The following is a 13,365-nucleotide window of genomic DNA, read 5'->3' as shown; positions in this document are numbered from 1 at the left end:
AGTTCATCACTAATATATATAAAGAAGCATGTAAAAAAGCAACACTTTAAACACAGTCAACTCTGGTTTTTACAAGTAAACTGTTAAAAAATTTTTAGTTAAATGAGACCCTTACATTTTGTGTTCTCCTTTTCAAACAGCTTATCACGCCACATGGACTTTTTATACTATTTGGTAAGTAATTTCTTTTGCTTTGCTGTTTTTATTTTTTTTTTTTTAAGTTAGCTATGATGTGAATTGAGCCCATTGCATCATTCAGTAATACTTACTACTGCTGTGTGCCAATTAGAGTGAGGATAGAATAACAAGGAACATTTGTTAAGTGGTTATAGATATAACAATGTTTTATAAAAAGGGAAATAGAGGTTGTTATAAGAACATACAGCTGGAAGACCTAACCTTGCTGAGGGAATCAAAGGTGATGTACAGAGAAATGATAGTTAAGCTGACTTGTGAGAAATGAAGAAGTGTTACGTTAGCCAGGCAGAAAGGGAGGGCGAATGTCCATTCACAGATACTGGCAGTGAGACACAGAGCTCTTGGAACATGGAAATAAGGAAACTCAGTGGAGACTATAAGGGAGAGACTTGTTGAAGCTGGACAGACGAATAGGGGGCAAGGCCATTAAGAGCTTTGTGAACTATATTAAGGAACTTGGTTTTTAACCTAAGAACAATGGGAATCCATAATGAGATTGAGATTTTAAAAATAATCCCTAGACTTTTTGATAGTGTACCTCTCTCAGTTAAAAAATATTTAACATGTACTCCTAATCTATATATGATTAATTAATCATAAATTTCATCAATCTTTTACTGTACTCTGTATGTATAGTTTTATATTACAAACAGAAATACAAGAACCATGAAGTAAGCAATGTTTAATATTTTAAAGATTTTTATTAATGAAAGTTTTTTAAATAAAAATCTTGTTAACATTTAGTGAGAAATAAGATTTAATATGCTTCATTATTTTCAAAAATCTTTTTCACTTTGAATCAGTATTCCAAAATCTGATTCTAAATTCACTTTATTTTTGTACTTGATGGTTGTCGTAACTGAAAAAGATACCTCATAAGGATACACGAGGAAATTCCCTGGCCGTCCAGTGGTTAGGACTCAGTGCTTCACTGCTAGGTTCTGGGTCCAGTCTCTGGGTGGGTAACTGAGCTCCCGCAAGTCACGTGACATGGCCAAGAAAACATTTTAATTGAAAAATATAAAAATGTGATATGAATGAAAGTGTTGCATTGTTGCTATACTAATTAAGATACTCGTTTTTTGGTCTAATCCACTAAATTTTGGTGTATTTTACTTGGAAAAAGTTCCATGTTTCCTCTTGTTAAATTAGTTGATTTTGAAATCTATTGTATTAGAATAATGGGGCTAAAACTCACTAATCTTCATTTGAAAAAATTTTTAATAGAAATCGTTTCAAATTTTTTAAGTGGATAATAGGTTTTTTTTTTTTACAGTGTCTTTCAGATATAATTTACAGCCATACAATTCACTAACTTAGGTATACAACTCAGTGATTTTTAGTCAGTGTACAGAGTTGTGCAGCCATCACCAGAGTTCAATTTGAGAACATCTCTGTCACCCCACAGAGATACTTCATACTCAGGTGCAGTTTCTATAATAGTTTTAATTCATGATACATTTATATGATTATCAGTAACAAAATCATGTGTTCATGCTAATTTTCATATGTCTCTTTAGTAGCCAGAGCACATTTCTTTCCAAAAATAGTTAATTTCTCACTAATTTAGAAAAAAATTACCCTCAGCTTGAAATACAAATTGTATGTTATTTTTTAAAGGCTATTTATTTTGGCCAAGAGGGACAGGGAAGCCTAATGTGTTGCAGTCCATGGGGGTGCAAAGAGTTGGACACTACTGAGCAACTGAGCAACAATATTTCAGCCACTTGTCATTTTTGAAAAGGACAGCAAATTTGGGATACTTACATATATATATGTATATTTTTTAGCTACTGTTCATCTCTCAGTTTAGTTGCTTGTAGGGGCTTGCCCATGAGATAACCAGTTCTCCTTTGTGTGCCCTGAAGATTGTCGTAGTTGTTCTCTCATCCTGTTACACAGTATGGTAATGGTGCTACTGTTTAAGGATCTTATTTTTATGATATTGGTGATACCCTGTTCCACATGAACTGCAATATATTTTAGCACACTAAATGGAAAAAGATGAGAAAATGTCCTTCACACTGTAGAAAATTTCCATCTATAATTTCTTGTATATGTTTAAAATTAGTAAAATGTAGTTTTTCATATTGGTTTATATAAACAAATCAGGATAAATAACAGTTTATTATCCTCTCGGGCTTCCCCGATAGTTCAGTTGATAAAGAATCCACCTGCAGTGCAGGAGACCCTTGTTTGATTCCTGGTTCGGGAGATCCACTGGAGAAGAGATAGGCTATCCACTCCAGTATTCTCCATAGGGTTACAAAGAGTTGGACACAACTGAGCGACTTTCACTTTCAATCCTCCCACACCCCAGTGAATCATTTTGTCTGCTTTTTGGGATGTGGGACCCACTTTGGGGAACACTAGTATAGAAAAATTGGATGTAATGAGATCAATTTGGAGGCTATTGTGATTGTCCAGTTGTGAAATAGTGATAATAGCTTGGATGGTAGGGAGGATGGGAAAAGTGGCCAAATGTGAGAGGTATTTAGGCCATAGAATCAATGAGTACTGGTAGTTGATAGGATGTAAGAACTTAGGGAAAGGAATAGGTCAAAAGATGACTCCCAGGTGTCTGACCAGAGCAAATCCATGCATGATGATACTGTTTATCGAGAGAGTTCATGAACATAGGAGGGGACAAAAAGGGGAGATGAGTCGATTTGGAATATATTAAATTTGAAGTATTTATGGGACATCCACGTGAAGGGATTAATAAATCTAAAATATAGATACAAATTTGGGAGCATATATATGAAATTGCTCAGGGAAAGCATATAGCATGAGAAAAGAAGCTTTCTTTAAATATATTGGTAAAATTAATTGAACACTACAGTCAACACTAAAAAACTGTTTTGTCTTTTTAATTAGGAGTATATGGTGATGTACATCGAGTGAAGATAATGTTTAATAAGAAAGAAAACGCATTGGTTCAGATGGCAGATGCAAATCAAGCTCAACTAGGTACTAGTGATTAATAATAGTCCTTATTATATGTACATATTATATGCTCCTTTTGTATGTGAATTTTCCTATGAAGTAAACTTACGGCTTAAGTAGAAGGAGTTCCTCTTTATGTCAGTGTCTGCACTATTATTTGGATCTGCTTACATTTTAAGATTTAAAAATGTTTATCACTCTTTGAAGTGCATTTATCTGTTTGAACATATCATTGATGTTTAGAGCTTTGACTCTAGGATTTTTCCATTAGCTTTAAACTAATAAACATGACTTGTTTTCTTTCATTTGTTTGCTTGTTTGTTTTCCTTTTAAGTTTTCTAGAACTGTTGCTTAAAAGTTCATAATGATAGTGCAAGAAAGTGTCATTTTGCTATCTCACCATTCATTATTATAGTGGCTGTTGAAATATACTAGTCAGATATTTATTTTAAAAAGCTTTACTTGAGATTAATTTATTCAGTAGCCATTTCCTGAGCTCGTGTTATATTTCAGGCATTCTGAAACGTTTTAGCACTCTGCTAGGAAAATAGGTATTTTTTGTTGTATTGCATTTCTTTATGGTAAAACCAACTCATTTAATATATTTTCATATGTAAGAGTTTTTAAATTTAAAACTATTTAAGCCCTCAAACTGACAATATAATTTTAAATGACTAAATAAAAAGAATTATGATAGTTTTACAGAGACTCTACCTTAATACCCAGAATTTCCTTATTTTCTTCTTATGCACCAGCAATGAATCATCTGAGCGGTCAAAGACTTTATGGGAAAGTGCTTCGTGCTACACTGTCCAAGCATCAGGCGGTTCAGCTTCCTCGAGAGGGACAAGAAGACCAAGGTCTGACTAAGGATTTTAGCAATAGTCCTTTGCATCGCTTTAAAAAACCTGGCTCTAAAAACTTCCAGAATATTTTTCCCCCGTCAGCTACTCTGCATCTTTCCAACATCCCGTATGTATCTTAATTTGTTACTATTCATTTCAATGATAAATAATCTAGAGTATATGGTTTGGGGAGATAAAAACTGAAATTATTGTTAACGTAGTAGTAGAAATTCACTAATTTCTTGTCAGATGATTTATTTGCCATCATGTCTTAAGAAATTTATCTAAACTTACACTCCAAAAGTAAAGGTAGCAGTGTTTAAAATTTTTCTTTCCAAACAGGGAATTAGCAACTAGTTACCTTTCAGTTATAGAAGGGCAAAATTACATTTATGCAGAGATATTCCATTGGTACAGACTTATTCATCCTTCTGTAGAAGTGAAGACCTTTCAGCAACCAGCATAGCAAAATCAAATAATTTATGTTTTTTAAGAATTTGGTAAGCTTCCCAGGTGGCTCAGTGGTAAAGAATCTGCTTGCCAGTGCAGGAGGCACAGGAGACATAAGTTCAACCCCTGGCTTGGAAAGATCCCCTGGAGTAGGAAATGGCAGCGTTCTCCAGTATTCTTGCCTGGAAAATGCCATGGACAGAGAAGCCTGGTTGTCTACAGCTCATGGGGTTACAAAGAGTCAGAGGCACACAAGAATTTGGTAAAACTGAATTCTCTGTTTTTTAACCTACAAGCCACATATATATCTAAAAGCTAGAAATTATTTTCTTATAACCAGTCTGTAGTAACCAGTGTTGTAGCAGACTTGTTCTTCAGTCATCATCTAGCTTAGAGATTGACAGACTACAGCCCATGGGTCAAATCCACCTGTAAGGCCCATGAGCTAAGATCAGTTTTTACATTTTCAGTGGTTGGGGAAAAACAAAAGAATAATATTTCGTGATTTGAGAAAACTACATAAAATTTCACCTTCCATGAGAAAAGTTTCAGAGAACACAGCCACATTTATTGATTTATGTATTAGCTATGGGTGCTTTTGAGCCAATACGACAAAGCTGAATTGTTAGAATAGAGACTGTATGGTCATCAAAGCCTAAGAAATGTAAAACTGGAAATTCCAGTTTTAATTTGTGAAATCCTTGACCAAAAAAGATGACAGTTTTATATAACATGGAGGAGGATAGCTTTGGAAAGAAAGGGTAAAAGCTGGGGGGTATAGTTGTATGCCAGCATGTGTGTGAAAAGTTAAAAGGGAATGGAAAAGGGTACAGTTCTGGGACATTTCTGAAAATGAGAATGGCCGTTGAATGGGAACAAAAAATAATTGTTTAAAATACTGTTGAATGCCCAGGCTCCTCACTAGTCTCCAGTTAGGCACATGGAGAAACTTTGCATCTGAATTGGGCAGTGGCTCAAGCCTTATGCCTTCCAGGCAACAGGAGGAGTCGCTTTAGAAAAGAAAACTCAATTATGTGCATCTAGAAATTTAGCACCTCATTACTACAGAATGAGGGAGAGAGGCAACATATTTAAAGACTAAAGCAGGCTCCCTCTTAAGGACATTTATCCAGGAGCTGGTCTCAGGTTGTATCCTACACTGGACATGTAGGTAGGAGAAAGAATGTTAATGTATTTTTTAACCATCTACCAAGTATCGGGCACTGTGCTGGTGTCTTACATGCATTACCTCATCTAATCTCCATAATAATCTTCTTTTTAAAATTGTGGTTAAATACATAGCCATTTTAACCACTTTTGAGTGTGTGTTTCAGTGTACACTCACATTATATACTTTCATAGTGTTCAACTATCACGTGTATCCATCTGTAAATCCTTGTCATCATCTCAAATTGAAGCTCTGTATCCATTAGACAGTATCTCTCTGTTTCTCTCTACCCTGTCCTTGGTATCCACCATTCTGTGTTCTGTCTTAGCAGTTTATCCATAATAACCCTTGGAGTAAAGGTTGTTAGTTTCATTTTAACACTGAAAGTGAGAGGCTCAGATTAAGTAACTTACTCAGGAGTGACATACCAGGTGAACATGAATTCGAATCTCTCTCCTAGCAGAGCCAGTTGTTGTTCTGTAAGACCTCCTTGCTGGTAGTTGTGAAATGACGAAGAGTCTACTTTTAGTCCATTGACTGTCATGTGGTAGACCACTGTATTAGTTGTCCACTGCTGTGCAACAGATCACTCCAAAACCTAAAGCTTAACACAGTAGTAGATGTTCTTTATCTCAAACTGTTACTGTGAGTCAGGAATCCAGAAGTGGTTTAGGTTTTGGCTGATTCTCTCACAAAATAGCATCTGAAGGCTGTAATGGGGTTAGAGTCCACTTCCAAAGTGGCTCCTTCATATGCTTAGTCAGTTCCTTGCCACAAAGACCTGTGCATAGGGCTACTTGACTGTCTTCATGAAAAGGCAGCTGGTTTCTTCCTGAGCTAATCATTCAAGAAAGGGCAAGGTGGAAATCACAGTGTCTCTCAGCCTCAGAAGTCACGTGTCATTTCTGTAATACCCTGAGGGTTACAGAGGACATCCTTATTCTGTATGGGAGAGGAGTACCCAAAGGGTATAAATACTAGGAGGCAAGTGTAATTGGGGGCTACTTTTGAATATGATTGGCGCATATACATGTTTGTAATTATCCTGAATGTAATTGAAAAGGTACTGGATTAGTACTAAAAATACACTGGACTAGTAGTGGACTATAGAAGACAAATCAGAGCTAGGGAAGGGGCTTGGAAGTACTGCTGCTAAGTCGCTTCAATCGTGTCAGACTCTGTGCAACCCCATGGACGGCAGCCCACCAGGCTCCCCCATCCCTGGTATTCTCTAGGCAAGAACACTGGAGTGGGTGCCATTTCCTTCTCCAATGCATGAAAGTGAAAAGTGAAAGTGAAGTCGCTCAATCGTGTCCAACTCTTAGCGACCCCATGGACTGCAGCCTACCAGGCTCCTCCGTCCATGGGATTTTTTCCCAGGCAAGAGTACTAGAGGGGGTGCCGCTGCCTTCTCCATTGGAAGTACTAGTTAGGTACTAAAGCCGTATGGGTAATAGTCCCATTGAAAGAGTAAATATAGAAAGATTTTCTTGTTCTTTAGGTACTGCCCGTGTCTTATGCAAAAGAATTGAGACAACATTCCATTGTCTGAAGACATGCATGCATCAATCTTGAACATCTTTTTTTTTTTTTTTCTTTTGCGACTCTATGGAAAACCCACCAGGCTCCTCTGACCATTGGATTTTCCAAGCAAGAATACTGGAGTGGGTTGCTCTTTCCTCCTCCAGGGGATCTTCCCAACCCAGGGATCAAACCCAAGTCTCCTGCATCTTCTGCATTGCAGGCAGATTTTTCACCACTAAGCCATTGCGGAAGCCCAACCTTGAATATCTTTAAGGGCACTTGCAAATCATGTCTTCATTGCATGGCTTTATGCTCTTTGTAATGTGAGGTATTCTAGAGACCTGATGATGTCAGGAATTAATCATTGCTTCATTTGAAAATTAGGGATAAGATAGTTGACTGTCTCTGTGATGATGTTTTCACAGCCCCTCTGTTACAGTAGATGACCTGAAGAATCTTTTCACAGAAGCTGGATGTTCAGTGAAGGCTTTTAAATTCTTCCAGTAAGTCCATTCTTTTAAAAAATACATGATTTGCAAATGTTTATGGTAATTTAATGAAATCTTCTAGGGTTGGGGAAGAGGTTTGTAGGCAAAATTAATTCTGTGTACTTTTTCTGTTTCTTCTGCCACTTTAGGAAAGATCGCAAAATGGCACTCATTCAGTTGGGATCTGTGGAAGAAGCAATCCAGGCCCTCATTGAGCTTCATAACCATGACCTTGGAGAAAATCATCACCTCAGAGTTTCCTTCTCAAAATCTACAATCTGACTTTTCTTTGAATTTTTCTCCTAAGACTGGACCATAATTTCAGTAAAACCTTCAGACATAGACTGAAGTAGCTCAAGACCAATTTTGCCTCTTTTTCAAAAATAACTCTTTCTGACTTTGATGTTAAAGTATATTAAAAAAATCAAGGGATGTTCTCTTTTCCCATTTCTCCCCTCTGCCAGTACGTCATCAGAGGCATGTTTTTCCTTTGTACCATTGTTTCTAAAATGAAAATAATCTTCAGGAAAAATTTTTTTTCCAATAATTTAATTCCCTGTATTAAATTGGATTTCAAGAGGACAGACTCTTTTAATTTGGGTCCAGATCAGCCTTATACAACATTTCTAAACTCCTTTGTACTTTGAAAAATTTAAACATACAGACTTTTAAAATTACTTGACATAAGTAATTTAAATGACCTACAACCAAGTTTTTAACTTTATGATTCAGAAGTTTGAGTGCTGTAGGAAACTATGTTCTCTTATAAGTTATAACAGTTATTTGGCATATATTGATACTTATTATACATAAATGGGGTTGTATTGGAAGCAAATTGATAAACTTGCATGTTTTCTTTCAATTATTTTTTTCCCACTGTAAGACACTCCTTTGCATATCTTTAACTTTTTAAAACTATTTGGAGAATGAAATGTCTCAACTGTCTCCAGGGAAATTATGTGGAATCCAACCAGGATCTATTAAGGGTCAGAATAATTCATTTTATTTGGGAAAATCATGGTTTAAATTTCACAATGACAGTTGCCTAGTAATATGATCTTGGAAAATTTAAAAAGAAAAATAATCCTACTTATAAACTACTTTTTTACAGTTGTTTTCAGAAAAAAAAAAGTTTACAGTCTTAAGGAAAATATTCAGGTCTATTATATGGTTTGACAGATTTTTTAAAAGTTATTTTTGGTAAAGTCTTCTTTTAGAAAAAAAATTAATCTCAAGGGTTTTTTGTACCACTATAATCTCTAATACTTATTCAGAATTACTGTGTATTTACTTAATTTCCTATTATGTGCCTTATTATGTGCTTATGATATAATAGGTTAGAGTTTTATCTAAGTATCTTAAAAGCTATATTGTCGGCTTGGTGAGCATTTGTTTTTTCTTTCCTTGTTTTGGCAAGAATTTTAAAGTTTTTTTTTTTTTTTAATTGCAGTTTTAAGTGATTTTTCAAGAAGTAATAGTTTCTATTCAAATTTTTGGTGCTTTGGTGTAGAGGTGGGGTGGGGAAGGGTTAAATGGTTTTGGGAATAACTCAGTGCACACCTGTAGGCCTCTTCATATTGTGACCAGCAGTGGTCATTGCAGTTATAGCATACCAGTTGGGGGCTATAAAATGCAGTCTCCGTTTCTGGATCTTGTCTAATCTTTATCCATTAGAATTTGTCTCAGGATTGCTTGGTTTTTGTCATATACTCAAGTGAGAACTTGCTTTTCTTGGCTAATGAAGCTCAGTACTGGGTGAGTGCCCACATAGGTCGTGTATGAGGAGTGGGCTCTTTCTCATACTCTGTCCCTCTCTCTCTCTAGTTGAACGTAAGCATACGTTTTAATGTTGTTTCAGTGACTGTATAATGTAAAATTGTTTCTTTTAAATTAGATACTTGGCATTGATTACTTATTCCTTCAGTGCTTGAGTAGATTTTTTAAAGCAGAATTTGTTAAAAGGGTCGTTTTTGTCTATTCCTTTTTCACTTTTCTCAGATTCTCAGAGTGGCTCATCTCACCTTTTAGAAGAATATCTCAATCTCTTATTATATTCCAGCTATTAAATTAAACAGGAAAGTTTTAACAAAAACAATTTTGCAAAAATATTCGGAGAATACAAAAGACATTCTGGATTGTTCAAAAGCAAAATTCCCTCAACACTGAGCAGCAATTAGTCGGTAGAAAATGAAGGACACTAAATTGAGACCTTTCAAATGGATCAGTTTTAGTATTGGCTGATCGGTATAATCATTTATCTAGTTTTTTTTTTCGCTTATGAAATATATTTTTACCAAAACACTGAGTAAGAGGGAAGGGAGAAAAACCAATTTCTTTAAGAAATCACTCCAAGTTTGCTTCATTTTTTCCTTCTTTACAAGCACTATTGTAATTTTCAGTTATATTTTAAATTGGAATTTTTTTTTCTTTTTGAGTTAGGAATTACTGTGTAGTTTCAATTCATGATTCTCATAACATTCAGTGTAAGTGTAGCAGAAGTGTAGCAGAAGGGAGATCATAAATGGTGTTGAATGTAATTTTGAAGTAGGAAATGGCCTTTATATTTGAGAGAGAACATTTGAATCCTTTTCAGGGCTTTGTGTGTGTATGTGTGTATAGATGAGTGTATATACATACATACACTCCTCTAATGCTGTACATACATATGTACATTACATACATCTTAAATTATTGACCAAAAACATTAATCAAATTAAGATTTGGAAAAGTGAGATATTCTTATTTAAAACAGTGTGTTCAAAACCATCAATTTGTGTCTAAAATTAGCTGTAGCACATGGATGTTGTCCATATTGGGCTCTTTGCTCTTTGAATTATAGAGGTCTACAGTATTTGTGTTGACATAGTTTCTGTAAAAAGATTTAAAAATATCAGGGCAGTGAAAAAACTAGATCTTTGTATTTTTTGTTTTGGCATGCAGTTAGTTGATATCTGCTAAGCAATGTTTTGTTGTTGCTGAGCTGTCGTAGTATCCTATTTTAAAGTTTATTTACTTTATTTCCAGGAGAATTGTCTTATTTTTGGAGGTGTCTGACTTTGACACAAATTATATACATTCAGGACTTTTAAAAATAGCAGTACAAAATGAATAACCAACAAAAACCCATAGTATGAAACTCTGAGAAAAAAATAGCAGTACACATTAAACGGTAGCAATTTATGCCAAAAAGTTTTACTTTGAGATTTAAATAACTTGCATAGTAGTAAATTGTGTTTTGTGTGAGATACAAATAGGAAAATAAGCTTAATAATTTGATAACTTCCTGGAAAGTATCAGAATTGCCCAGTAGTTCCTACAGAATGCAGTAAATTCTTTGTTTAAGGCTAAGTTGTGATGTTAGTTGCAGTAATGTTTCTGATTTTGTTGTTGAAAGTTGGCAAATCTCACAGTTTTTAGAGACACAGTTTTTGCCTGCCTGATTCCTTATGGAAGCAGTGTTTCTTTGGCTCCACCTAGTATGGTCATCATAGGTTCTGCTTCAGTTGATTAGAAGTAGTGCCCATGAATGTCTCTGTTCAGTTTTATATAAACTTTTGGAAACTTCCATGTTATTAAGCAGGCAGGTTATGCACTGATTGTATTATCATGTAATTCCCCTTCTGTTCCCACTAAATATTTTTTGGACGAAAGATGACAAGCTCAAAAGTATGTGTCCCCTGCCCGCAGTGAGTCACTTAAAAACCCTGTTTGCCAAGTTGTCAGGCTATCTCTCAGAAAAACTAGTGTGTATTGCTATTTTTAAAACCAAAAAGACAGCATGACTATGGGTAAAAGCGTTCTTAACCTTTCCTTTGTCTTGATCTGTTATTAACAAGAATAAAACTGCCAGACTTAAAATAATCTACTATTGTGCTGAAAAGAAATACCATTAGATTGCACAAAACTTTTCCCTTAAAGAAAATGTAATTCAGCTGTCTCTTAATTCAGCTGTGTTATTATTTAGAAGACTATTTGCAGTCTTTTTTCAGAGCAAATTTTAACAGCTAGTTGTGAATAGTTTAAAAAATAGAAAATTACTAAAATATCAGTTTGGGGGGTTTTATAGAGGGAGAAGAACGAAAGAAACAGGACCAAAGTGTATGTGCCTTCTTCAGTAGTCTTAATTGATCTTTCTTCCTAATGAGGTTTAGGTGGTAGTATCAACATTCTGGTTTTCAGGAAATGCATACTATATAATTTTAAAAGAATGTTATCCCACAGACCATTCTTTCAAGGAAACAGTTGTAACTGTAAAATGAAGTCTCAGTTATGCTTTTTGCCTTCCTCACATAATATTCATAGCATGTGCAGGCCCAAGAACAGAGCTGCTCGGAGTCTTTGTGGTAGTCATCTTCATTTCTGTAACCTGAGGCATGTGTTCCAGAGAACAGGGGTATTTTTCTGGCCCAGTGACCTTGGTGATAATAGTCATGGTTGAAAGCTGCTTATGGCAAGCTGAAATCAGCACTGTAAACAGATTTTTGTTGTTGTTGTTTTTAGGTTATTTTTAGTTCTTGAATCTGTGTAGTAGTTGTAATAATAAATATTTAAATAACTATTTTTGATGTCATTTAAAAAATCATACTCTGGCCTTTCTTCCCTTTACCATTGATACCCAGATCTTTAAAAAATTCATCCCACATCCAAAAAGTACTAATTATAAAGATTGCTAACCAAGCAGAGTTTTGCATCAAAATGTCACCTCATTGCTCTGACCAAAGACTGACTGTTCTGGTTTTGACTCCTTTCTGTTAAGCATTTTTTCCCAAGCTCCTTTCTGAAAGAAGACGCAGTGCAAAGCGGCCTTTACTTTCTATTTCCTATCGGTGAATAGACTACTTAGAGAAAATGGGAGTTTAAATGTGAACAGAATGGATTAGATGATAAGGGTTCGATGGGCATTTTCAGTACTGTATTTAAGGAAAAAAAAAAGTAGCACAGCTAGGAGCCTCTGACATTGTCTTGTGTTTTATGTGGTCTGTTCATAAAATTCCCTTTTTCAGTTTGTAAGAATGTTCATCTAACAGAAGTAAATGCTGTAAATATTTGTAACAACATTTTTTTAAACCAGGCCAAAAAAGGGGGGGAAAAAGCGGTTTTAGGGAACAAGTTGACATATAAAGTGGTTTTATATAAAACATCAATTGTCTTGTATATTTTGATAAGCTGCAGTACCAGCTTTCATTTGTAACACAGTTTGTGGCTTTGGAAGAAAAGGATTCTGTGATTGTTGAAGTGAATCATGTTATAAATGCAAAGAGATGATAAAATATTAAAAAACATATTTTCTAAGTGCGTAGTGCATGGTTAATTAAAGCTTCTGTACACTACAGTATATTCCATTTTCGTTCAGTTTGTATATTTGCTGACTATTGATATCTCTACTCTTTTCCTAACAAGTATAGCATTGTAGCATGCCTTTTAATAAATGTCATGACATCTGTACTCTCTTAAAATATTTCTGTGTTCTTGTCTGTACTTTGGGTTTTCCCTTGTCTTACCTGTAATTCTAATGATGTCATATTTTCTTTTCTTTCTCATAACCATCCATCTAAACTTGTTACAGCATAGCAAGCACATGTGCACACAGCTTTAAAAACTAAACGACCCTAAGTTTGCTGATCATCTCTTTTTTAGTTCAGGAACAGTTCTCATTTTGAGAAACAAAGTGCTTTTCTAATCATCCTACAAGTAGCTTTGTAAATGGCACACTCCCTCTGTATAAGTACACGTTGGTATATTTGCA

General features: G+C 35.1%; 1 protein-coding gene across 7 annotated transcripts in view; it reads left to right on the top strand.

Moving 5' to 3' along the window:
- Positions 1 to 12,911, top strand: part of PTBP3 (polypyrimidine tract binding protein 3) — a 90,190-nt gene extending 77,279 nt beyond the window's left edge. For all 7 annotated transcript variants that reach the window (XM_061426495.1, XM_061426494.1, XM_061426499.1 and 4 more), the window contains 5 exons: positions 141 to 174; positions 3,076 to 3,168; positions 3,900 to 4,116; positions 7,557 to 7,634; positions 7,769 to 12,911. In XM_061426495.1, coding sequence (XP_061282479.1) covers positions 141 to 174; positions 3,076 to 3,168; positions 3,900 to 4,116; positions 7,557 to 7,634; positions 7,769 to 7,901 — 555 coding nt within the window. In that variant the 3' untranslated portion in view covers positions 7,902 to 12,911. The remainder of the gene's footprint in view (positions 1 to 140; positions 175 to 3,075; positions 3,169 to 3,899; positions 4,117 to 7,556; positions 7,635 to 7,768) is intronic.
- The last annotated feature ends 454 nt before the right edge of the window (positions 12,912 to 13,365 follow it).

Source organism: Bos javanicus, chromosome 8 (genome assembly GCF_032452875.1).
Source record: "Bos javanicus breed banteng chromosome 8, ARS-OSU_banteng_1.0, whole genome shotgun sequence".
Taxonomy (NCBI): domain Eukaryota; kingdom Metazoa; phylum Chordata; class Mammalia; order Artiodactyla; family Bovidae; genus Bos; species Bos javanicus.
The sequence above is the reverse complement of the archived record's forward strand: the minus strand, read 5'-3'. Positions and strand labels throughout refer to the sequence as shown.